Genomic DNA, 27,784 nt, shown 5'->3' on the forward strand with positions numbered 1-27,784 from the left:
GGTTAGGGGAATTTGGCGGATAGGTGTCGCAAAGCGCCAGAGAGCGCTACAAAATCAGCTTTTAGGTGTGTATGATTGGGACGGAATGTGTTTTCCTGACTCTAATTCTTGCACAAGATGAGTTTTTTCATCCATTATCTTAAGAATCAATGATTTGCTACACTGCACAGAAAAAACTTTTTAGCGCTCATGCCCATAGAGGTAGGTTCAATGGCCTCATCTGGATTATAAATAAGAACCAGTTCTGGAATCGCAGGACCCAGGCATTAATCCAAGTATAACTGCCGGTACCTGGCTAGCTGGTGTTGCAATGATACTACATCAAGTTTATAGTAAAATTCAAGCAACTCTGTCGTGACCACCTAAAGTATGAAGCGAACCCCATGGACTCGTTGTTTTAAAATGGACCCTCGGCCGTCATTTAGTTTTGCCTCTTGACAGTGGGCGATACATGAATTCGATTTCAGAGGAAAATAAGGTTAAGGTGATTCCCACACAGACGGAGGAAAAATACGCGCGCAGTTCAGATAACTAAAAAAACATACAGCCGAACAGCTAAGCTGACGAAACGATACCAGTCGCACATACTGCAGAACATCGCAAGATTTCAATTTTTATTGAATAACCGGATTTGATCTTTTCGTTTCTGAGCGGAAGATGTTGATTACATCGACAAAATATGAAAAAATACAGCCGCGGGCAACGCATCCGAGACGGGGAATAGGAATTTTTTTCGCAAGGTTGCCAGATCTTTCAAAAAATCCACGTAACTCAGCCAAACCGCAGACTACAAACACCGTAGCTCTGTTTGGCAGCACCCCTTTGATAACGCAAGAGCGGGAAACAAAATGGTTTAGTTTCTATACGTGAGCGGTAACATTTCAACCGCTCGGTTGTCAAGTTTGCCGTGCCGAATCGGGGTCCTATGGAAATTTAGGGAAAATATAGCGTCCATACAGGGTGTTAGAAAAGTCCCCCCCCCCTCATCTAACTTTTTACCATAAAACCGAAATCGTCAAAATGGCGGCTGGTTGAAGTTCACAATGGCCGAACATTGGCATCTCGACTATTTGCCTATGGATTTGCCTGAAACTTGGAACCTAGGGGTATTTTGGCATGAGATTAACAAATTTGAAATTAGATTTCTAAAGAAAGAAAGAAAAAAAAATCGGCCATTTTGAACTTCAATTAGCCGTCATTTTGACAATATGTTTTTTTTTTTTTTTTTTTTTTTTTTTTTTAAATCTATATCAAATTCGTTTTTCTTGTGTTGAAATACATGCCGTACCGAGTTTCAGACAAATCCATCGACAAAAAACCTAGGTGTTAATTTTCGGCCATCTTGAACTTTAACCGGCCGCCATTTTGAAAAGATTTGAGATATTAACTTCAGGTTTGCGCGAAAAGTTTTCTTTTTTATGTTCTTTCGAATGAGGTATCAGAAGAGGGGTCTCTCCATTTGAAAATAAAAAGTTGGGGTCCGTTACCCTCCCAAGGGGGCCCCACTGAAAATTTTAGGGGAGTCAAAAACCTAGCCCTTTGACCTAGAAACGTCCTCCAAGTTTCAAATCTCTACCTCAATTAGGTAAAAAGTAAGTTGGGGGGGATTTTCCAACACCCTGTATAATGTAATGACATTTCTTTTCGTTCGACGATAAGCCAAACAATAAGAGAAAGACTTCGGAGGCAACCTTGGAGCCCGCGTGCAATCTGTTCGTGTGTCTTGTGTGGAATCTATCATCTCTCCGCAGTCGCGGGGCTCATAAACGTTTACCTGTGGTGTTGTAGACTTATTGCTTTTCTCTTGATTTCTTTCGGGATCCTCTCCTATTTTTTAACCACTCCTCTGCACCATTTTCTCCGTGACCTCCTACATGATCTTCTCACAATTCCTATCCAATGTTTTTCTCTGTGAAGATGTATCATTCCCTCGTCGTCACTTATCGTAACTCCGTTTTTGAGTCATAAGTCACATATCTGAAAGTGAATGTATGTCTGTAAATCTACTTGTAAGTAGGAAACTAGCTCAAAGGGGAGATGGACCGACGTTGTCTAGACCGGAACATTTTGCACAATATAGTCATCAAAGTAGTTTTTTTTTTTTTTTTTTTTTTTTTTTTTTTAAAAAAGGGAAAAATTAGTTTATCATCAATGATCTACAGATTATTTGGAATTGACTGCATTAAATTACAAAATTCAGAACATGGTGTACTTACAAAACCATCGCTTTTACGACGGCGCAGAGATACAACTATTCGTGCTTGATGGATGTCCGTGTTGCGTCTCAGCAAAATTGAAGGCGCGACGGCGCGAGGCGTGAACTCGCAATGCTCCACCTCGTGCTGCCAATGAGGTGTCGCTCAGATTTGGCAGACAGGTTGAGCAACGAGTCCAAATTACTTCTTTTAACCTATCTTCGGCTGTGTTGCATATGTAGCCCTTGAAGCACAATTACAAATAAGACACATGAAACTAACATAACATGAAAATAGAGCAAAGGACATGACGCATGTTGATAACGGCGCAGAGATACCACTATTTTTGCTTAATGAATGTCCGCGTTCCATATCTGCAAAATCGAAGGCGTGATGGCGCTAAGCGTGAACTCGCTATGTTCCGTTCTATGCTGACAATGAGGTGTCGCTCGGATTGGGCAGAAAAGTTAAAATATGAAGTCTGATTACGTCTTTTATTTCCTATCTTCGGCTGTGTTGACACTCGATTTTTTTCTTCCTCTTTTTCAATTCAATGTCAGATTCACTATTTAGAATGTATTTGAAAACCTATATCTGAAACTCGTATGTACCGGCCCCATGCAACCCGCGGTGCACGTGTTTTTAGCATGTCTCAGGTCAATTTGACCCGGCCTGGGCATTTAAGGGTTATGCAGAAATTTGATGATCAGACTAGTTTTATTATTCTTCTATTTTAAACTGTGGAATTAAGACTGATGAATGTACGGTTACGGGGCCAATTCGGCAACAGTCGTCGCGGGAGTCCTAATCCGGCATGCCATTTGTCCGAACGCGTCGTGTCGGCCAATTGGAGGGGAGCATTAGGTCCCGAAACGACACCGGGAAACGTTGTTTTTATTAATACCGGCACTGTGTCAAATTGATCTGGGAACGTTTACAAGATGACGGTGGCTTATAATTTAAAAGAGGGGTCGTTGCTGAATGATGGCACCTCGCCGAAAACACTCGCCGAACCATTACCGCTCTCGCGCCGGAAAAACACCCGGTCGGCCCACCCGCGCCCGTGGAAATTGTTTCCAACGCACCTCATTGAACCCTCAACAACGTTCAAACACCACCAGTTAGAACGGAACATGGAAGAAGGGGTTGAGTAAACTTCCTGAAATTGTTTCCAACATGTTGTAATGTCTCCGTACTCAAGGAGGAGACCGAAAGAATGAATCATGTAAATTATGCGATCTCACACTTGAATTTTTCTCGCTAACTACTAAGCAATGCGTTGGGTGCAGGAAGGCCATTTCTTGGTTGCGGTGTTTCAGAATTTCCACTGTTAATTTACATTTTAGAGAGAAAACTATTCGGTGAATTTTTCTGAAATTATCCTATTCAGCATTGTAAAATTATGAAGAAAATTCAATAAAAGTTTCAACGAATTCCACACAGCTTTCGTTATAATGGATGAAACGTTAGCAAAGATTCTGAGACACCTCAACCAAGAAATGCCCTTTTTGCACCCAGCGCTTCAATTTCCATCAAATACTAAACCAAAGGAGCTAAGCAGAGAGCGGGAGCCCTCAACTCACGTTTTGGAAAAACTCAAGTTGAGCGTATTTTTAGTTGTAGGTTCAACTGGTCTCTTGTTTTGTTTTTAATAACGTAAACAATTCAAAATCGAGAAAGAACGTTAAGTTCGTGGGAAAAGGGTCAAAATAAATTTTATTTTAAACCTGATGGAGGGATGAAACTTCAAACGATGGGGCTTGGAGGATAGGGTGCATAAGTGCAGGTTTTGAAAAAATTGAGATATTAATGATTTCAAGTAAAACTAGTCGTAATGCATTTTGTGAGAAAAATTCGCTCCCAAATTCCAGTTTTCAAGCATTAAAAAAGTCAGTTTGGACTTTCTTTCCACCGTAAGGATCCTTGTAATTTCGGAAATTCAAACATGTATTTCTCGAAATAGCCAAAATCGGCGCTCATGCGCCATGTCCTCCAAGCCCCTTAATTCTCTCTTATACCATTTCAATTTGATAAGAGTTAACCTCTCTCCGATGAGCCTGGTTTAAGAGGGGAAAGGAAACAATAAAGAATTAGCTAAGAATTATAGGTACCTATTCTTCGAAAAAACAAAGCTCATTCTAAGAGCCAGTAATCGTCACCTTCCTGCGAATCTCAGGAGTTGGAGCCCGTAAGATTTTTTATTTTTTCCCCTTCCAAATATCCCAAGAGGGTAAAGAGATCTTTCCTTGTCTTGTAAGTTCCTGTGTATTGTAAGTTTTTTGACTTATCAGTTCAAGCTTGATCCTGTTTCAAAATTCAAAAGACTCTATACTAACGAAGTCAGTTCCAACCATTCATTTCAAATGCAGGTTTTTTTGTGTGAAGTGAAATTATTAAAGCTTTTTTATTGTAGCTAGACGGCTGTTACGGCCAATTTAAAATTGAGCTGCTTATTAATAAGTTAAAGGAAAATGCTGGGAGCAATAATTTTAGGTAGATTAATTTCACAGCCCTTACTGTAACTACCCTCATTCACCACTTCCCCCGATTCCTCACTCCGTAAGAGCCTCGGCAAAATTTACCGTTGTAATCGGAGTCACTACGTGAAAAAAGAAACGTGCATTTAATTCATCCCCCAAAGTGCCTAAACCGTACGTGGTAACAATCCGTCGTCGTTTCCATCACGAAAGGACGTAAATCCATTGCAGTGTTGCCAAATCTCCTCTCGCAAATTGCACATGAACTAACAGAGTCTTAGGTACTTCTAACTGGATAATCTGATTTTTCCTCAGCTTTCATGCAAGAATGAGAACAGTTTTGGATAAAAAAAAAAGCGCAGGTATATTGTTGTATAATACACTAATTATTTGAGTCAATTTGGCAACCTTGTAATGGAGTTATGTTCTTTCGCCCAGGAGACGACGAATCTCCTTAAAAAGCCGGACAAGCTCTTTTTTTATCAGATAAATGACGCTTGCATCGTGGCTATATCGTATTATGTCCGCGCTATTCACCGCCTATCTACCGTCTATTACTTTGTCCATCAATTTCAAAATTCAGCCCGCAGCATGCGGAACGGTTGTTTGATCAGGTTGGAATTCATCATATTGATTGATACAATTGAAAAACTTCAAAAAAACGGTTTGAAACTAATAATTGCCTGCCGGCTGATTATTATATAGATAGACTGGAATATACAACAAAGGCGACCGAAAAATGGAGCGGTCCTTTTGGTTGTTGATATAGACTGAGGGGGGTAATGATGGACTAACTGCAGGGTCTCTCGAGGGTTGCCGTTAGTTAGTCCATGACTTACCTCCTTCCTCGATTGGAACCACCGTTTTTCAACAATAGGATTGCTGCATTTTCCCTTTGTCTTTTTTGTCCATCGCTTTGTCTATCAATTTCAACGATCAGGTCCCTGACTGATATTATCAAGTACGGTTCCTCCGGACGGTTTGATTAGGAATGCGGACGACGGAGTGAAGCTAGTTGAGACGCCACGGAGAAAGTGATGAAAGTCTATTAGACCCTCGAGAGATCGCTATTTAATTAGCACTTAGTTTCCTTTAGATTAAGTCGGAGGAGCGTCCGAGAATTTACTCGGGCGAAATTCAGGTCCGCCATAAATCAGGGTGCGTGAGAACGTGAACGGACTTAGGACGCCCCGAGCGGAAACCGAACCGACCGAGCGAAAGACCGGCGAAAGCGCGAGGGCGTCGGCTCTGGGGCGCCCAGCCAGGATGAGCCGCCAGATGTTTTTCTCACTCTGTTGTCGAGCTTAAAGGAGTAGGTAGTTTTCTTTCCATGTTTCAACCCTAGTCTGACAGACTGGACTATGACAGACAGCACGGACACCTTGAAATATGGCGCTCCTAGGGCCCGAAAGGGCAGCCAACCTTCTAACACGAAAAACATAAGAGAAATGCAGCGTCCGATCTTCAGATTCCAATGTCAAACCAAGATGCCAAGAATGTTCATGAATGTGTGTCTTTCCGCAAAAATGAGTAAATTTAGACAAAAACTGAGTCAATTGCTTGCTTTAAAAACAACGGGTCATAAAAATTGTAATAATAAATTATTATGGACAATTTAATTGCATAGGTTGGGTGCCCATTTGGGGTCTAAAAGCTCTATGGCCCAGCCTTCAACATTACCGACGTGTCCTTACCTTCCCCATATAGGTACTAGACATAGACAGACTATATCAGATGAGGACGCTTTGTAATGGAAGAGAACGGAGCATAAAGCCGGGAGAAAAGAGGAAAAAAGGAAGAGGGAAGAGGGAGGATAGGAAGAAGGAGAAGAACACGATTACTATGGGTTACTGTAAGTTATTTTTTTTTTTTGCGGACAAATCAACCAAAAAGACTCGATTCTTCGACAAATTTTTTCTTAAATTGTCAATAGGTTTCTCTGTGACATTTGGGGATGGTGTAAGTGTCCCACCGAAATAATGTACTCTTGTTCCTCGTGATGTCATACTCAAAGGTTGCGACTTGAGTTTTGTGTATCAATAGGGGGCAACACTCCCCGCTTCGCGTTTTAGGTGTTAGACGCATTACTTTTATGATTTTATATCATAGGGTATGATGAGATTGTCATTTCAATAGTATTCCTCAAATTAGCGTTCGATGATAATTTTTTCGACAGAATATACTTGACAAAAATTTTGAAATATTCTGAAAAAACCGGTTGTATACTCCTTTTTTAAATGGGGGGGGGGGGGAGGGCTTAGAAGGAAGCTCCCTTCAATTACTCTGCCACGCGGCAACGCCAAGGGAGGGACGGCGCGGCGCGGACGGGGCTTGGTTTTATGAAGTGAAGTCACGCGCTTCGTTTACCGAAAAATGATCACTCCGTGGTCGGGAGGCGGGCAGGGAAGCAGGGATGGCCAGGGAAGCAGGGATGGCCAGGGAAGCAGGGATGGCAAGCGGCAGGCGCATAGGGCTCGCGGGAATTTAAGAATTAAAACTAGCTTCTAATTTATGGAGCGCCTCCGCCACGGAGCTACCCTCAGCCTTAATTTTATTATACTTCCCGGGCATCGCTCAGGCCGCAGAAAAGTTTTCTTGGTCAACCGCGGATTCAAGATATCCTCGACGTCCTTTTAAAGGCAAAGGAAATCACACACCACATCCACGTGGATCTCATCACTCGCACCCCTCAAGTTTCAATTTTTAGCATAGTTGGATTGCATTTTGCAAAAAGGAACCACTAGCATTGCAATGTTGCTAAGATTGTGCAACTTCTTTTGTCTTGGAGGAAAAACCCGATTATCCATTAATAGTTTCTATTTTACTCGCTAAAAACTGTAAATTTAAGACAAAAATTACCATCTAAATTTCATAGTTTTTCACGATTCCGCAATTTTATTGCAAAAGATGAAGTTGCACAATCTTAGCATCATTGCAATGCTAGTGGTTCCTTTTTGCAAAATGCAATCCAGTTATATCGTCACCTTCCGTCTTAGGTATCACAAGCACCATGCGACGTTTAAATATTTCCGTCGCTATTTTACTTTTTTACAGAGAGATCGTTGGTTGAATCTGTTAAAAAATTTCACTGAATTTTATTGGCAGTGCAAAGAAAATTCAGTGAAAGTTTTGGACAGCCTCATTGAACGATTGCTTTGTAAACTAAAAAAAATGGCGGAAATTTTAAACGTCGCATGGCGCTTGTCATCCTTTGGCCGGAAGGTGACGATATGGAGGAGTGGAAATTTTTCTAGTAGTTGACTTACAGATTTTTCGTCATACGTGATTTGTTTTCCTCGTGGAAGTTGGAAGGAGAACCATGTGGCGTTGTGTTTTAATTCATACCTACTTTGTCTAGAAGCCCATTTTTCAGTCGCAATTTTCTGCAGCGCGCCAGGTTTTCGCAAAGAGGTCAACATAACGAGCTAACCAAATTTTTTTTAAACTTTTGGATATTTTTTGAATAAGTGCTAACGTCGCATTATTGCATGCACAAGAGTTGATAATCTGAAAACCTAAAAAAACAAAAAAAAAAAAACAAGAAATATCTGTCAGCTTCCAAAATTTTTAGGGCACCTCCACAATAGGAATTGGTTCTGTATTTAACATGCTTACAAATAGGGTCGACTAGAACTCTTTTTCTAGCAATACATTGTCGGTTAATCAAACCTTCAATTCATATATCTCTGCAAGTTCTATTACTTCTTTGATGAAGAAGAAGAAGAAGAAGAAAAAAAGAAGTTTATTTTGCCACCAGATGAATCTGCTTGTTAGACGAGAAGAGAGCATTTTTGCAGTCGCGAGCCGGGCGCGGGCTCGGGTTAAACTTAATTAAAAGAGCGAGAGAATGAGGAACTTGCATTCTTGGTTATACCACTTTCCGGAGGAGTTAAAAAATGAGGAGAGGAAGGAGGCAGGAATATAAGTGAGAGTGAGGTGAGAGGAGGGGGGTGGTAATATGTTAGTTATAAGATTGGGGGAAAGCAAGAATGAACTTTACATAAACCGTGGCCCTTGAAGCGGACGAGGGGGAGGGGAGGGGCTTCAAGGTGGAGCATTTTTCAGCGGATCGGCTACGATAAATGATGCATTCCAATTTGGCCGCGAGACACTCCAACATCCGAGGTTGCCAGTTTCACCACCTCATATATAATTATCTTAGATCCATACGTGTCATAAAATAAGCCAGTCATATGAATCAAGGTCTTACAAAGACGCTCAATGACGGAAAAACAATTACACAACTTTTGGTTTTATGCCTATTTTTCCGTATAGAAGTGAATCAAGCCTTATGATTTGGTATTTAATTCATCAGATGCCATAGATTCTCATCAGGAAAGAATTTGAAGTTTGTATTGACGACACTAAAAACAACACTAACACCAAGACAAAATCGAGTACACGAAGTTTATTCGAATGACGTAGGCCTCCTATATTTTGCGAGAACTGGCAACGGTTTAACTAACAGGAGGACAGAAAGCGTTTGTATGTAAAATTGCATTTTCCCCCATCCCACTTTTCTTTTCTCTAGTCTACCTTGAAAAAATAAGGAAATCTTTTTCCCCCTTCCTTCCACCTCTATCATTTCTTATTTCTTAGCTGTATCCATTATTTACAGGCAACCATGCATATCCTACACACTCTTGATTTTTCGTAAGAGCATTTTTTAATGTCACCCACCCTCGACTCGACGCCCTTCCTTCTCAACGCACTTTTGCTTTTCAAAAAGCAAATAAATCTAAAAAAAGAAATCAAACATCTCATTAATGTAGTATGGTGACTTATTAAGCCACAAGTCTGTCCATTATTTGATTTTTGTTCTCATTTTGAAAAATGCAGCATTCTAGAGTTTAGAAGAAGAAGAGAAGACGTAAGCTGTTAAAATTGCAAAATGGGAATGAATATGCATAAATTTGTATCATTGATAAAAAAATCAAGTCTTCGACCAGATTCCTGGCCCAGTTGCAACCTCAAATGGACCACATTGTGCGATAAGGAACTGCCCTTTCGAGCTCATTTATTGAAACACCTGTATTGACGGTGAAGCTCCCAAACCACGTATTTCGTTTGCTGTATCCTTTAAAGGAGGAAAAATACAAGCTATTCCTTAAAGTTTTGACCGAATTTTCCTCACACAACCAAGAGGAATTACGGCAGTTTTCAAGAATAGTCGTGGCTCGTGGAGTGGTTTTCCGTCTGAAAAGTAAAGTATTACAGTCAGTCTGCAACGTCGCAAATTGAGATATGTGCTTTGGGAGATTTGGTATATGTGTCTACATAATGAAACTAATGGTACACATTTTGTTTTTGAAATAGGCCTGAAATGGAAGTTCCTTTTTGCAAAATGTAGTCTTCTTCTTCTTAGTCAATCTTACTTTCTACGTTTGAAAGTCAATGATGAAAGTCTGGTCCTTGGACGCAGTATCCCTCATCTTACTAAAATTAAATATACGTGGCTTCTTTTCTAATTATCTAAAATTGAGACAGTTTGAATTTAGCTCGATGCGGATGTTTTTTCTTCTTTTTGTCTCGCTAGAACGGCATGAAATTGATGCACATATTCCACGATGTATATTTCTTCAATACTTTAGTGCGATAGCCTCATTTCGGTCCATCAACAAGAATGGTCAAATTCCTCCTTCTATTCTCAGGTGGACCGAGAAAACTTTGGGACAATGAAAACCACATTCCTTGAGATCAGATTCTGCCTCCTCCTATACTCAACAGTCGCCGCATTCAAATTTAATCTGAGAAAAAAGATTGACGTGGGTAGTCAATGGATCACCCCGTGTGTACACACGGAGGAAAGACGGATTTATTGATCTACCTTCAGAAGTATTTTTTTGGCATAGAACCGAAACGCCCGACGGATGAAACTTCAAATGAAAGGAAATAGAGCTACTGAATAACTAATCAAAATTCGGTCTGACACGAATTTTCCATTTAATATCATATTTTTTTCATCATTCTTGGCTCCCCACGTTCCATTTCCTCTCTCTGTCCGACTTTACTTCTCTTGTCTCAGTTTTACTTCCTCATTGATTTTTCATACAGGAGATTGTCCGGTTCTTTTCTTGACCACGCAAGTAATCGTCCCACTAATATCAGAAAAAAGCTCACAAACCTCGAATTTTGGGTTGTACATTAAAAACAGACAAAACGCTTGCTTTCATAATGAAACATTCCTCACCATGAATCATCTGCAGAAGTTTACATCTGTTAAAGATTTAATAACTGCCTTCAATCTCAAATATTTGTGTTTTTACGTCATACCTCTTATGCTACTTTTATGTATCTCTGTTATAATAAAAAATTACTGGAGATTTCCATGCACGTATATAAAAACTACATAAAACGGAGCTCTCTTTTCAATGAAAGCAATTGTTTTAAAAATAATTACTAAAAATGTTTAATAATTCGATGAGGAAAAATAATCGAAAAATACTTAAATTCGACCCCTAATTGAATGGGCTAAATGTATTTCCCTCAATCTGGAAAAATTTTGATTATATTTGATGCAAAGTCATTTTGCCAAAACGAGTATAAAAATTTCGAATTTCGTGTTATAAGTGTACAAACACTTTCCGAATGCATAAATTCATACTTTTGGCCCTCCATGGTCTAAGAAACAGCGATGATCCTTCCTGTTCTAATGTGCGTGGGATAGAAAGTCCCGCCCTTAATCAACTTAAATTGCTCATTCGTCAACGGGCACGACCACTAGTTAGCTTAATTTATTTAATGCCAGGAGTTTTTATTAAATTCTACAAAAAAGACCACTGAACCTGTGCACGTATTTTGCGTTGATCATTCATTTTCTTTAATCACTAAATGATGAAAAGAAATGGTCAACCTCCATACATAAGTCCCAAATCCTTGATTAATGTTCTTGCATTTTTCCAGAAGAAAAAAAAATCAACCGAGTGAAATCGTCATTCGAGCGTTTATTTAGGTTTTTTTAGGCTTCATGCGTCAAAATGGCGAAACAAATAAATTTCGCCCTCTCAAAAACTGAATCTCCTATAATTTTTTCTTTTTTTCTTTCTTTTATTTCTTGGCGGAATATAATGTGATCCTTGAAATGTAAGCTTTTCTAGCTCTCACGAGAAATATTGTCAAAAGTAATTATGATCTAAGGCTGGACTGACCGCTAAATCCAGGTGGACCTAGCAAATCGTAGCAGGGCACATTTGTATCAATGACGGTGAAGAACAGTTAGTGGTTGGACGAATCTCATGGACGAGGGAACTTTAATCTTACTTATATGAGATTTTATCTTTTCTCTCATCATAATTCGTCGATACTATATAAGCTCCCTCTGTTTGGATGAACTTCATGTATCTTCAAAAAGTCCTCTATCTGCGCTTTCCATCTTCATCTACCACGGTCACTTCCTTTTACTAACTCGTCGACAAACTGGAGCCTATCAACAAGAAAGAACAACAAAAGCATTTTCAGTCAGTATTTTGGTCAAAGTGTGCCAGAATGCTCCGTTTAGAAGTTAAGACGTAATGCAACTATTCGTACTCAAGGGATGTCTGTGTCGCATACGCAAATAATTGAAGGCGCTTTACAGTTTGAGCTCACGGTTCTGTCGTGACGGACATGCGGGCACCGTTTCAGGTTTCACATTTCCAACACTCTTCAGCACTCTTTCTCCCTTGCTTGCTCTGAACTTAAGAGGAAACTAGTGCTCTTTCACTTTTTATATTCATTGCTTGTGTCCTGTCAGTTTCAAACTGTTTTGAAAAATCTAGATTCTTGAAGTTTGTCTTTATGTTTGAAAGGCGTGTACATTCTACGTTTGAATCTATGATCGCTATATTTCGTAGTTGCAGACACGGATTTTGAAATATGCGAGTGGTAATTACCGCTTTCCTCAATATTGCATTGCAAATTAAATTTCCATCCGAATGAAAATCTCTTACATTCACTCGAGCGAAAGGGGGAAAAAGTACGGATAGATGTTGTTTTGAACTGGTGAGTGAACTAAAAAGCGGCAGATCAGACATTTAAATAGCACTGTTGGACTCGATTGCCCATTTGTATGAGCTTGCAAACAAAAACTAAACTGCTCAATACTCTCTAGAGACCGCTTGGCCATCGTCTAAAAGTTATCGGTCCTTCCTGGTCGAAACGGCCGGCCGGCTAGTGAGAAATAATTCAAACGAAAGTAAATGTCGTTGATGTCGGACGGTAATTTTTTTTTTTTGGAAACAATCGGAATCATTAATATCAACAACAAACCTTTACGTACGTATTTTAAGTCACCGTTTCAAATAAGCGTATTTAGTTAACTGGACGGATTTCGGCCACGAAGTTTCCAGAACCTTGCTTTGGTACCAAATAATTTTCAGTCAGGTCCCTAAGCTGTTTCGAACAAGGAATCGCTGAGTTTGAATTGCATAATACAGCTATGCCTGTTCAGGTAGTAGTCTCAGGTGCATCAATTTTTTGTCATTATACAAGTATAATTACCTTGCGAATATGCGTGAAGTATCCTCAATTTTTGAAGGCACGTGAAAATCCCCGGTGCTCCGAAGAGGTAGGTCCCGCTGTAAAATATACTCTTCAAATGAGTCTGAGTATTACGGGTAAGTATGAACCAAAACTTTAGGCCCAGAGTGTTTTTGGTCATCTTATTATATTTCTCGTTCAAACTCGTGTCTCATCTCACAAACACGGTTCTAGAATTTTTTTTTTAGAATTTCTGTCCACCTTTCCTCCAAAATTAAACATATCTGGTTGTATGGCCAATTTTCCCCTATTTTTCGTATTTTCCCATGCCTCAAAGTAATGCTACTCTTCTTCAACATCGATTAGTGCTAGCGGGCTGAAAAATCACGACGATTTGCCCACAACTTTTCTTCGTTTTCTGTAACTATCGAGCTTGAGGTGTTGCTTCACGAATTTGCATTTTTATCAAAACTATTCTCCACGTAACCAAGAACTGAGTATATATCGGTTGAGTAGAAGCAAGGCGCAGCCGAAATGAAGAAATTGAGCCTTAACCTTTCCCTTACATGAGCGCTAAAAAAACCTCTCCGCGTCCAGTCCTGAAGAATAATATCAGCGTCCCGTTTCTCTGTTGTGGAAATCGTTGGCGTCGGGTCCATTGTTGAAAAGCGACTTGCACAGCGCGGCGCGGCGCAAATTGTCGTCCAATTGTGGAACAGATGTACTTTTGGCCACGGATCCGGAGCGCCTTACGTTCCTAAATCAATTCCATACATCTTGAAGTAATAAGAAAATCAAATTGGAAAAAAGTTAATAAAAAGGAGAAGAAAAAAGTTTCCCTCCCCGTTAGCGAAAAAAAAGGACGGGGCGTCTATAGATATAGAAAGTAAAGAGTTAACCACTTTGGAAACTTTTTGTCGGTTGGCTTGATTGTAAAACGTGCGACCGAGAAGGGTCTCCGAGGGGGTGATCAAGCGAGGAGGGGGAAGGGGGGGCAGCGAAGGTGAGGAGTGTTGCGGGGGCGAGTGGAGTTAGCAACTCCCAAAAGGACACGACTTCCGCCGTCATGCTGCCACAAACAAACTCTTCTCATTTCACGGCTGTCGCTTTTTATGTGAACCTTGACACCCCACCTTCAACCCTCAACGACAACCCCCAGTCCCCCAACCAAGCTCAATCTGGCCCCCGGTTCCCCCCCCCCTCCTCGACTCCCTATAATCCGTCTAAAACTACTCTTGATTTTTTTACCATAAATTGATTGCAGCCGGTGAAATATATCGATTTCCATCATCTCCGTCGGGTCGTCTCTTCATCCTCCACTCTTCACTTATCAATGAGGTGTTTTGCATTTCAAACTAATTCTCCGATTGGGTCCCTTCAACTTCGCTCTTACTCGAAATGCTTTGCAGCGATACTGAAAGTACAGCCAAGGCAATAGGAGTTGAGGAGAAGTATTTTTTTATTTTTTTTTTTTTTTTTTTTTTTTTTTTGAAATTGCCAAACGCCGTCTGAACTAAGGAACTTAATTTACTCACCATAGTGGAAAAAAAGCTAGACGAGGATTAAATAAAATTGAGAGAAAATACATTTTTATTACATGTAGTGTTTTCACCTTTCTTTTTTTCATGCAGAATTTCCTCCGATTAATCAGTAATAGTTTGTTCTCTGTTTTTTTCAGTGCTGTACGGTCAACCTAAAAAAAGTTGGGACGGCTGGTGGAATTATCAAGGAATTTCAGGTTGGTTCAATTTCAACTATTACATCTCACTAATAAACGAGCTAATCTGAATAAATTGGCGGAATTTATGATGATTCGTGTTTGTGTGTAAGAACGCGGAAGATTACAACTGTTCAATCATAGTCACGAAGTGACAAAATCATTTCATGTCTCTCTTTGGTGACGGTTCCTATCTTCCTAGGCTATCTTTTCATTATATTTAAGAAAAATGTTTAAAACGCGTTAAAATCCTCACGCATCTCAAACATTTTACCACATACGGATGGAAGCCTATTTTAGATTTTCTCGAAGGCGTCTAACCCCATCTCACAGGAAAAAAGATTTAAATGTAGCCACGGAAGGGAAGGGGCGTGAAAAAATACCGGAGCGAAGATTATGGGCATTTTTTGAGAGACACCATGAAAACAAGAAGAATGCAGACTACTTTATAGTGCGAGGGGAAGATGTTATTTTTAGTGCGGTGCTAAGAACTCGCAACTCGGCTCGTATAATAAGAATTTACCGGCTGAATAAATGAAGGACATTGAATTACGGGATTCGGCCGCTCGGAGGGCGGGGGCGGCACTAGTCCGGTGAGGGATGGGGTGGCGCGCGGAGAATTATCACTCCTTTTCACTGGGAACTGGGAAGCCGCCGCCCCGTAAAAATATTTCTTATGGAAGCACCAAAAACGTGCCCCGCGCCGAGCCAAGCCGCGTTAAGGATCCAGAGAAGAGCTCCCGTCCTAAGGAAAAACGCCGTATGAGCCTTCAGGCGTTGCCAAATTTCCTTAATAAATCACGAATTTTCGGGAAAATTTGTGAAAATTTTCCTCCAATTTTTCCGTTAATTTTGTCCGTAATTTCACCGAAATTGCCTGAAAACTCATAGGAAAAATATCCATAACTTTCTTCAAAAATAAACATTTTATCGAAGGGAATTTGGCAACTCTTGAATGTTCATACGGCGTTCTGCCTTAGCACGGCAGAGAGCAAGTCCCATCTCCAGCGCCGAGCTTATATTTACGTGAGAGAGCCGAGGCTTTGCATGCTGAAAACAAGGGTGGTTATAGCCTCAAAGAGAACGGAATTAGATTTATTTGTGTGTTGCATTTTTATAGGTTGAGATCATGCATCGCAGCTTTTATAACCTCATCACTTTCAACGTAGGCATCCTCGCAATACACATACATGTTACTCTCCCGCCTCTTACTCTCGAGCCGCACAATTACAAAGGTCCACATGAGCCCTGCTTTACATACGAATCCATGCTTTCTTGGGCTTATGCGGAAATCGAGATACGCCCTTACGTCAGAGGAGCAACGAATTACAAAGTTCCTCTTGTCTCTGCCGAGGGCGGGGGACATCTTAGGAAAACTCTGCCGTGCTAAGGAAAAACGTCGTATGAGCCCTAAGCGTTGCAAAACTGCATTTTATAAAACACGGATTTTCAGGGTTAATTGTTAATATTTGTCCTCTAATTTTTCTGAGGATTTTATTCGCAATTTAATCTGAAGTATCTGAAAATTTCAAGGAGAGATACTTGTAAATTTCCTCGAAAATAAATATTTTATCACGAGAAATCTGGCATCCGTTGAATGTGTGTAAGGCGTTTTTCCTCAGCACGGCAGGAAAGGGTTGCTTGCGTCATCGAGACCTGCATCGAATATAAATGTGACGAATTTCCCATCGGCTTCCACCTGATTTGAATTTTTTTTACAAATTTATCGGGCGAATCAGCCGCGCTCAGCTTTCTGATATCGTCAACAGTAATGAGTGTCGCTGCAATAAAAGCTCATGGTTTCGCGAAACACGCCGAACGCGAAAGAGCCTCAACTTTTATGGGGCGAAAAGATCAAACCGAACCGTGACTCGGGATAAAACTGTGCACATTATGTCTTTTCTTTTCAGACACTTCATGCTGAAAATCCTAGACTGGTTTATTTCTCACCCGCGGGTTAACAGTTTTCACCCTGTTCTTGTATTTCTACGCCTCCCTAAATCTGCTTTGTTGAGATTCTACAGCTACTGCTGAGTACTAGCTTCCAATCTACGGAGTACTTTTAAATGGACGTGCTTGTAGGCGGTAATATGTGTTTTAAGCCGACCGAGCCGACCGTACTGCATTTGGAGCAATGCGTGAAGTATTCACACGATCTTGTAGGCGCTAATATGTGTATGCATTCCACTCCGACCGAGCCGAACGTACTGTGCTTCGCGCAATTCGTGAAGTATTCACACGATCTTGTAGGCGCTAATACGCGTGCCATGCCGACCGCACTGTGTATTGAGTAGTTCTCATCTTGCTTGGTCATTTGTGCCGATGCACGAAGGCCAAAGCCCCATCCCAAGGCAAAAAATAAAAAGAACATCTTACGAAGATGGAGTTTTTACGCATTTGAATAGATTATTGCCATTTAAAACGTGCTACATAAAATTCAACTAATTTTCTTCCCTTGATTCACATGTGTATCGATAGTCTTAAGTAGAGAGCATTAAAAGTGCATTGCCTCACTGGCACAGAAATTTCGAGGAAAGTCCGGCGCTAAGGCCGATATATGTCGCTACAGAACTACTAATTTCAGCCCATATTAGAAGTAACGTTTGCTCTATTAGTTTCCGTGTGTACATATTTGCTTTTATTGATGAGCCAGAAATAGTGGTCCCTTATTGCAAAAAGTAATCCAATTCGTCTGCAATTAATATTTGCTATTTTCATTATCCCTACTTATCCACAAAATACCAGAAACGATTTTCACACCGGTCGAGGGACAGAGCATCGAAATTATCGATCATAATAATTGCTCCGCTCACGGAATTATTCCAGACTCCCTCCATTTTAACCCCTGTGACACACGAGTACTTGTCGTTGCCGAACTATTTTCGTCCGCTCCAAATTTTGCACAAATAGTGACGGAAGAACGCCGCAGGAGTCTTCAGACGCTGCCAAATTTCCTCTAACAAAACCCAGATTCCTCAGGAAACTTATCGATATTTTTCTGCAAACTTCTCAAAAAATTGTGTTCGCAACATGATCTTAAAGATCTGAAAATTGTCAAGACAACTACTCGTTACTGTCCTCAATAATTAATGTTTTATCCGCGGAAATTTGAAAACCATCGAATGTTCATGCGGGGTTTCCCTTAGCATGGCAGAATACCATGTGAACGCATTTCAAGCAAAAGGAACCATATTATGAGCCCTGTTATGCATGTATTCGTACGGGTCTCAGGACTTCCATCAGAATGGATAAATCTCCTTTCGATATGAATACGTCTATGTAATGACCGATCGGCGCAGCAACCTCGCCACCGACATTCGCCCCCGAAAGCTCGACGACTTTTACGGACACGGCATAAAACAAGCCCCTCGAACCAGGGTTGCCAAACTTAGGGATCATCACCCGATCCCAATTAATCCGAGCGGGAAAGACACGCGGTTTCCAGTGGCGTGGCGTGCTTTGCGATATATCGATTGATCTGCCGGTTAAACGTATGAAAAAAGATCGATGTACAGGGTGTTCACAACGGACACCTTAATAATCGATTCTTTACCATAGCTTCAGGCGGGGTGTTATCGATAATCGATCATTCACGCCTCGCGACTGGAGGTCTCGACAACCGGGCGCGAATTCCGCATGACTAATAGCGGCGTATCTGCGGCTGTCATTCATTGTTTCCCGAACACTAGACCACGACGAGTCGTCGCGGCGCACCATGAGAAGGGGATGGGGGTGGGGGGGGGGGGGGGGCAATGAGGGCCTCTCGAGGAAGGGATCCGCCGCTTGAGCTCTCGGATGCTGAGGGATAACTTATTGCGAATGCAGACGGGCGACCCGAAGCGAAGCGGGGACCCGGACATAAAGCAAAGGGCCCGAGCCTGCCGCTGCCTATCTCTTTCTTTCATAAGTCGGCTCACCATCAATTATCCGAGGCATCCGAAATCCGAACCGCGGCCCTGGACCCAGTCTCCTGACACCCAATCTTTGATTAAATCCCGCTGTACACGACTTCAGGGTCGCGGTCTTGAGATTTGCCTGTTTTGGGGGGTAGAAGGGAGAGGAAGGGGGAGTTTTGTGAGGAGGACCCAAGTGCATTCCAGTTTCCCCTGAAAATTTGAAAAGCCTGGAGCATGGATGTGCCAATCCCTCGATGTCTACGGACAATAAAATGTAGTCTAAAATTGGCTGAAGGTGCTAGACACGAAGCCATTAAACCAGCAGAGAGAAGCAAGAAAAAAGAGAAAAAAAGAGCATTCTAGTGTGCGAAGAGTCCAGCGTAGTGTAATAAAGAAACTACCAGAGGATTTACTTGCCCTTCTTTTGGAAGAGCTCGATGAGGTGAATGTATCGGTGGACACATATCGATTAACGCTTTCTGATAGCTTAGCCAAAACACGTAGAAATCGATTCGTGCGACGATAATTACTGAATTCAACTCCTAACTGGACGTATATTTATACCAAAAGGAACTATGTCACACGTGATCCCTATGCACATAGGTCATTTTAGCATAAATACGTTCAACTGAGATATTAATAATGCATTCTCATACGAGTTGCTTAGCCGAAATTTCACGTAGAAATCGATTCGTGGGACGATAATTACTGAATTCAACTCCTAACTAGAGGTATATTTATACCAAAAGGAACTATGTCACACGCAATACCTATGCGCATAGATCCTTGTAGCATAAATTCGTTCAACTAAGATACTAACGCATTTAGTTTATGTTGGTGACGGGAATTTTGAATTCCTCGCTCAGGATAAAAACAATACTCTACGTGAGACGATCCTCGTGGATATGTTTAAATTATCGAAAAAGATTCACGGAAATCTTCAAAAAAGAAGGTTGGTTGGTTTTCTTTTATAAGAAAAAAAGCCTTTGTTGGATTTACGCAATTTATTACTTCAGTCTTTCATATAGAATACTATACACTACTTTCCTCGTTGGCGATGACCCAAAGCAAACGTCAACGTACGATTCACACAGGCCCATCGAGAAGCGAGTGTGAAATGTGTTGAATCCATCTCACCCGAAATACTCCCGTCTTGTTTGTTTGTTATTCATTTAGATCTTGACGCGATGCGTGTGAGTATAAATTAATTACCGGGATAAATAAGCCAAGGGATGATGCCCCTCCCTCCGCGACCGCACCCCCAGTGAACATCAACGGCAAATATGAAAGTTGTCGGGCAAAACACGCGTACCCAAGGCAAGCCACAAGAGCAATGTTTGTCTTTATGAGTTATCTTGTTGTGTAAATAGCTTGTTCACTCCGGTGACATCCTCGAATTCTTTCCTGTCACTTCAACATCCCTCACCACCCTCACCGTCCTCATCCTCACACCAGGGCTCCTCTTCTTTTGCCAAATCTACTTCCTGTCTTTGGCCAAATAGTCCGCCCCCCCCCCTTCGAAAATCTTCTACCGATTGAAAAATGTTAAAACTATGAAAAAGGAGTAATTTTTTAAATACTTTTTCAAGTAATTTTCACCAAGAGTTAACCCTCTGTAGCATGCTACAGAGGGTTAACTCTACTCTCTCTCTCTCTCTACTCTAACTCTACTCATAACTTCTCTAAGAGCGTGTAGCAGAGCGTTACGAATTCGTAACAACGTATTTTAGGGGTTTTTGAAAATCTAATCTTGCCCCTCGATCATGATTTTACAGAATAGTTTTTTCCTTTTTTTTTTTGAAAATCGATTCCCTTTAAATTTAACATTTTGAAAACAAATTTGGTTCTCTATTTTTTTTATGCAAGCTACAAAAAAGATTAGGGCCCCTAATTTCTGAGATCCAAAATTAATTCAAGCCAAAAAGGGTTAAATTTTACTTTACAAAAAGTCAAAACGGGTTCCCTAGAACGTATATTCTTACAGTTTATTTAGGAGTAATTGAAATATATTTATTAAAATTCATTGCTACCAAGGATGCATCAAGAAATGAAAAGAGATCGAGAATATCTCCCTTAAAATTCTCAGTTAATAGCATTATAAAACATTTTTCTCACACAAGAACGTCTGCTTATGCGCAGTCGCTGTTCAACTTAGGTCCAAAAAGTGTAAATGTCGCCCAAGCAGAATTTCTTAATGGAACTGTTTCCTTGGTCACAAGCGCAAACGGTGCTTACCACAAAGTGGGGTTATTAAGAATCGTGAGACTAAACTCGAGTTGATGGAAAGAACTCCATTTAAAATCTGAATACGAGACGAGGCCAAAATAAGTGCGAGAACTGTGGTTTTATTGGAGAGGGCCAAAACGTTAGTGCGACTGCCATGTTAAGGGAAAACGCCGTAAGAACATCCCAGAGTTGCCGAATTTCCTCCTAGGAAATAATCACTATTGAAGAAAGTTATTAATATGACATGCCCTCCTCAGATCAAATGATGAACAAAATCCTGTGGAAAATGGAGGAAAAATACTGTCAAATTTCCCGAAAATTCGTGATCTATCTAAGGAAATTTGGCAAGGCCTGAAGTTTCATACGACTTTTTTACTTAGGAGGGTAGCATGCAAGACGGGAGGGGCCGACCCAGGGCAAAGGGCGGAGGGTGATTGGGTGGGTGGCGGGGGGGGGCGGGGGGCACCTGGCCTCGACGCCCCTCGTGCATTATACGGCCCGAACCAAACTCGAGCGCGATTTCTGATCCGTGTCGCGAATATGTAAGTAGAATCCGGAGCCAACACATGATTGATGTTAACAAAGTGAAGGATTTGCTCCGCGATGGGAATCCGTTTTATTGGTGCCGTCCCGAGCTCCTGCATTGACAAAGAACGAAAAACTTACGCAGGTTTTACGGCGGAGCTCCGAGTCTCGTTGCGTCGCCGTCAACACGTCGAGTGACGTCGAGTGAGCCGTTACTCCCGTCAAACCTCGCGTCTCATCGCCCGCAACGGCCCACCTTGACTTTCGCACGCAGATTTCGACCGCGTTAAGCAAAAAGGAACCAAGCCACATCGGCCATTGCCAAATTCAACTGGGCAAGTTAATTTTTTACAAGAGGACCATTATGCGCATTCCTTTGACAATTTTAAGGAATTTGCTTCTTACTACGCAGAAAATTCTCTGAAATTTCCACAAAATTCCGCACAACTGTTTTCATGTAAAAAAAAATTAAACTGCCCAATAGAATTTGGCAACAGCTGATGTGGCTTGGTTCCTTTCTGCTTAACGCGGTCCATTTCTAAAGTTCCTTGTTGAACCATGCCATGGGCGTATTTCGGCTAGACGGAACTAAGCGGCATAGGGGAAGAAGGAAAGAGGGGTGGTTGGATCGGCGCACAGTGGATCGAATCAATGGATAAGGTCGGACAAAATTTGGAAACTTTAAAAGCTCATAACTCCGTTGAATCAAAAAGGACTACGTGCAAAACGGGCCATTTGGGGCTCGGGGCGGATACCTTTGAGACTTGTCCTATTCATTCACCTAACAATGCCCCATCTTTTCCCAAAGTTTCAAGCCCCTCAAAAATTTTGAGGAGACGCGGCGGGGGGTCAAAGTTAAAAACCGGCAAAATTTTCGCGAATTTTTTACTCGAAAACCAAGAAGTTTTGGAAAACGCGGTTTAAACGAGCGTATTCAGCGTGACGAGAGCTTTCAGAAAATGTATAACATCACAGGGTTTTGTCAACTTCAGCTCGAGTTATCGCCTCCGAAGCGCCGGAACGCTCAAAAAAGACCCCTTATTTTTTCACGTTTGGGCCGATTTAAAAAAAAGCCATTTTTTTATCTTGATGAAAAACTGATATGTTGTTCCTGACTCTCTGTAGCCCCTCTAGCTCTTTACCGCATGCTGGGGAAATGTTTTGGTCGCGAGTTATAAGAGCGGAAAGGAGCGAAGGTCGGGAAAATCGGCTATTTTAAACTGCGCGCGCGGCGTTGATCGGAGGGAAAACGTCCCCTCCCACTTCAGGTCGGCGAATCACACTCCTCTGCCGACCTCGCATTGTTGCCACATGTCTCCTGATCCGTCGCCGCGCGCAGTTTAAAATAGCCGATTTTCCCGACCTTCGCTCCTTTCCGCTCTTATAACTCGCGACCAAAACATTTCCCCAGCATGCGGTAAAGATCCAGAGGGGCTACAGAGAGTCAGGAACAACATATCAGTTTTTCATCAAAATAAAAAAATGGCTTTTTTTAAATCGGCCCAAACGTGAAAAAATAAGGGGTCTTTTTTTAGCGTTCCGGCGCTTCGGAGGCGATAACTCAAGCTGAAGTTGACAAAACCCTGTGATGTTATACATTTTCTGAAAGCTCTCGTCACGCTGAATACGCTCGTTTAAACCGCGTTTTCCAAAACTTCTTGGTTTTCGAGTAAAAAATTCGCGAAAATTTTGCCGGTTTTTAACTTTGACCCCCCGCCGCGTCTCCCCAAAATTTTTGAGGGGCTTGAAACTTTGGGAAAAGATGGGGCATTGTTAGGTGAATGAATAGGACAAGTCTCAAAGGTATCCGCCCCGAGCCCCAAATGGCCCGTTTTGCACGTAGTCCTTTGAGATTTTAAAAATGGTTCCATTGGTTCCCACGTGAAATTTGCTACTTAAATCACCCCAAAAATTTTAAAATGTGACGAATGAAACATCAAAATTTGCAGTTTCGGTCAAAAATTTGAATGTTCAACCTCTCCGATTGACTCGATCCACTGTGCGGCGGTTGCTGCCGGGCGAAGACTTCCGGCTATGCCGTGCTTCCGTCATATCCTCAAAATTCTTTTCCATTGCGCTTAGTTCTGTTTGACCGAAAGCGCTGTATCCGGCATTCCAAAATCCGCCAAAGGAACTCAAGTTGGCGCTAAGCTCCGTTCAGCAGAGATACGTCCAAATGAAGGACGATTCGGGAAAAAGCGGGTTCATCTGCAAGTGTTGCTAGTTGATGACTGAATTGAAAAATGCGTATTTCCTTTCTGCCCCGCTAAGGAAGAACGCCGTATGAATTTTCAGACGATGCCATATTTCTTAAAATCAGTCGGTGGAACACACGCTCAAAGCACTAGATTTGAAGAGACATCGACCTTTCTATTGATCATAGAGATTGCACAGCATTAGAGAAAATGACCCGTTAATTGAAAAAAAAAAATGACTAGTGGTTCACCAAATCAATCACCTTTTCTCCCTTCGGGTACAGAGATGAAATGACGTCCACACTGTGACTTGAAACCTCGCACAAGAGCATTCCAATGTCGCTAACCTTGCAAACATAAACGATCATCTAAACTAGTTTCACCTCTACTCCCAATAAACTATGAATTCAAGACGAAAATTACCGTCGCAAAGTTTACTTTTTGCAAAGAATGTACCTAAGTTGCACAATCCTAGCAACATTGAAATGCTCTTAGTTTCTTTTTGCAAAATGCGATCCAATTGGTTGTTGCTGCAAAAAATAGTTTCCCACAACCTGCTATACAATGCTCCAGTGACCATGTAAGTTGGCCCGAGCACTAACTTTTCGGGAAGAAAGCCTTTCCCCTACCTGGTTTCTCACTTAATATCCGCCCGAGTTTCGCATATCTTCCGTTTCTCCTCATCGCAGCTTCCATCAAACCGCAATTGCCCGGAAACTAGGACCGCACATCTTATCTGATAAAATCGTTCGCCCTTTAGACCGATTCTTGGGGGTTAGGCTAGACTAGTCGATGAGTCAACTGTTGATCTAATTTCATTACGTGAACGTAGAAGAAAAACGGGGTAAAAAATCACTAATGTGTGATCAATTTTCAAGGACAATTCTGTAATTTCTCCTACGATTTTAAATAGATTAAAACGCGTAATATCAAAAATCTAAGCTCAGATTCGGATTCCTCGTGAAAAATTGATGAGATTTCATGTATCATATGTTAGAATAGCGTGAAGGAAAGATGTTTAATGACGTAAAAAAACACTAATGAGTGATCAATTTTCAAGGACAATTCTGTAAATTCTCTTACGATTGTAATTAAATTAAAACGCGTAATATCGAAAATCTAAGCTCAGATTCGGATTCCTCGTGAAAAATTGATGAGATTTCATGTATCATATTTTAGAATATCGTGAAAGAAAGATGTTTAATAACGTAAAAAAACACTAATGAGTGATCAATTTTCAAGGACAATTCTGTAAATTCTCTCACGATTTTAATTAGATTAAAACGCGTAGTATCCAAAATTTAAGCTCAGATTCGGATTTCTCGTGAAAAATTGATGAGATTTCATGTATGATATGTTAAAATAGCGTGAAGGAAAAAGGTTTAACGACGCGTATAGATTCTGTCGTACTACCCGTTTGAACTACGCCGCCGCGACCGGTCGCCCGAGATGCGACCGAACGGTGAGGCGCCGCCGGCTTAGCGCCAGTGTTCGGTTTCGTCCCGAGGAATTTCTCACGATAAATTCTTATTCTTCCTCCTCCGCTGACCCACTGAGCACTACCCATGTTGCCACGTTGGATTCATATGCGCGAATCAGTACGTCTACGTTACGTCTGTGAGGAGATGCGAAAGTTTCCATAGTCAGGATCGGTCATGATCGGAAATGACCGGTCAAGTTCGCTGGATGACGATTGCAGCGTCGAATCAGAGCGGCCAGGGAGTGCGCACGCGCAGAGGAGAGGAAAGCGCGAGAGAGCTTCAGAGCAGAGCGCGAGGAGTCCCGGAGATCAGTATTGTTACGGATGCCACTTGGTGCGTGGACCTTGGTGCCACGCTCAAACCCAAGTACCTAGAGTCGTCAATACCTATTCAATGATTTTTTCTTACCGTCAGATGCTGTTGGTCAATAATTGTTCAACGTGCTGATCTTATGCGGAATATCACGTCTAGTTAAAAACGAGTAATCTCTTTCTTTGCCCCCTCGTTTTATCCCTTTTTTCTTCTTCCATCTGGATCTCGCAAGGAGGTTTGATCCGAGGGATATATCCCTCGCTATCGCCACCTTTTCCGAGGTCCTCCCCCCTTTGCTCTCGCGTCGGAGGTTTGATCCGAGGGATATATCCCTCGCCATCGCCTCCTTCCTCGAGGGCCTTCCCCCTTCTCCTTTACAGGATATCTTCGGAGCTGCCGCATCATTACATGGTGGAGGCTTAGGTCGTCACGGTACCTGAACGAGAATTTTGAGCATCTTTTAAAGTTGGGAATCAATGTCATACAACGATGATCATAGTTAAGGTTTTCGCTAGTGACACGTTGTTAGATCGGCACTGTTGAGCCGGCACGTGTAGTGCCTTGATAGTCGGTGCGAAGTTCTATCGCATCGATCGAGGATTACGCAACAAGGAAAAATCCATCTTTCCAGTTTATCGCCGCGATAGATTTCGGTGACCAATATCTCGTGGGAGAGATTTATATCTCGTCGCCACGATAGATTTGCAATCACTGATATTTCGTGGGAATAAATTCCTCTTTACTAGGTTGCCGTCACTTATTTAGAAATATGGAAAAAAAGAATGTATGCTTTTCCTTTTCTAAAGGAAGCCGTGTTGAAATTGATGCAACACATTTTTTTCCGTTGTTAAAGCAAGAATTTCCGGCTTTCGCATTTTTGGCGAAAGACATGCATGATATGATCCCAAAGATCCACGAAGTAAGTACGACGAAAATTATAGATTTTGTGCAGGAACAATTAGGTTTAGATGTACCCTCAGGTGAAAAGGTCTCAATCGAGATAATTGAAGCAAATTCACCCCGATTAGAAGACTTCTGGGAAGACGAATTTAACGAAATTAATGCAGAAATTGTGCCTGCTGTTTCTAAAGAAAAGCACATAAGCAAACTTACCAAGTCCGAACTAGAGGTAGAATTTAAGAAGCTAGGACTCCCGTATGTGTATAGCTCGACAAAAGATGCGGCAAGAGCCCTTATTGGAATTAAAGAAGGGAAAATTCCCATACCATCTGAGGGATCATCGGTTCAACGCCGAGAATCGAGATATGAAGTACGGAATGATCGGAATAGCGAGAAGCCATGTCAAACATTACACTCAGGAAAATTAGACAGCTTTGAAACTCCTTTAGAATTTGAACAGCGCATGGCAACTTTAGGTTTAATGATGAGCGAAACTCGGCAGGAGATAAATGAAACCCGCCAAAATATAGACATTATACGCGACTCATTAAACCAATTTGAAAACCCAAGTCAATTTTCTACACGGGAGGAACGTAAAGAAAATCTTGATCGTAGAAAGAGCGTTCAAGGGACCAACGATTGCGGAAGTTTTCACCAAGTTTCCAGTCAACCGCAAGGGAACCAATCGAGCCAATCACAAGGAAACCAATCGAGTCAACTGCAATGGAACCAACCGAGTCAACCGCAAGGGAACCAATTGAGTCTACCGCGAGGGAACCAACCGAGTCAACCGCAAGGGAACCAATCGAGTCAACCGCAATGGAACCAATCGAGTCAACTGCAATGGAACCAATCTAATCAACCGACAATGTACAACCAATCAACCAATGAACCAATCACCACAATGGAACACAATACCAAGTCAATCAACCGCAATGGAACCAATCAAGTCAAGCCCCATGGAACCATTTTCAGTGGAACCAACAAAATCAACCGCAATGGTGCCAACCATGGACCCAACCGCCATGGAACCAACCGCCATGGAACCAACCTCCATGGAACCAACCGCCATGGAATCAACCTCAATGGAGTCAACCATGGACTCAAGCCCCACGGAATCAACTTCAGTGGAATCAACCGCAACAGAATCAACCCCAGCTTGATCAACGGTACGAGCAACCTCAAGAAGTTAGGATTTCAACGTCAAACCAGAATTCAAATCAAGGCAATCAAGCACAAGAACATAATCGTCAGGGTTGGAACAGTAACATGCAAGGCGACGATAGAAATGTCACAGACATGTTGCGCCCACCTAAACTTGCGTTACCAAAATTCGAGAAAGAAAAAGCTATGGACTGGTTGGACAGTTTTGAAATCCTAATGGCTCAATACTCCGATAATGT

The 27,784-nt window shown here is 41.7% G+C and overlaps 1 protein-coding gene across 1 annotated transcript in view; it reads left to right on the plus strand.

The window, feature by feature from the left end:
- LOC109031788 (carbonic anhydrase-related protein 10) overlaps positions 1-27,784 on the plus strand; it is a 115,977-nt gene that overhangs the window by 15,577 nt on the left and 72,616 nt on the right. The window contains exon 3 of the mRNA XM_019043540.2: positions 14,808-14,867. Within this exon, the coding sequence (XP_018899085.1) occupies positions 14,808-14,867 (60 nt within the window). The remainder of the gene's footprint in view (positions 1-14,807; positions 14,868-27,784) is intronic.

The sequence above is a fragment of the Bemisia tabaci genome, chromosome 4 (genome assembly GCF_918797505.1).
Source record: "Bemisia tabaci chromosome 4, PGI_BMITA_v3".
NCBI classification, from domain to species: Eukaryota; Metazoa; Arthropoda; class Insecta; order Hemiptera; family Aleyrodidae; genus Bemisia; species Bemisia tabaci.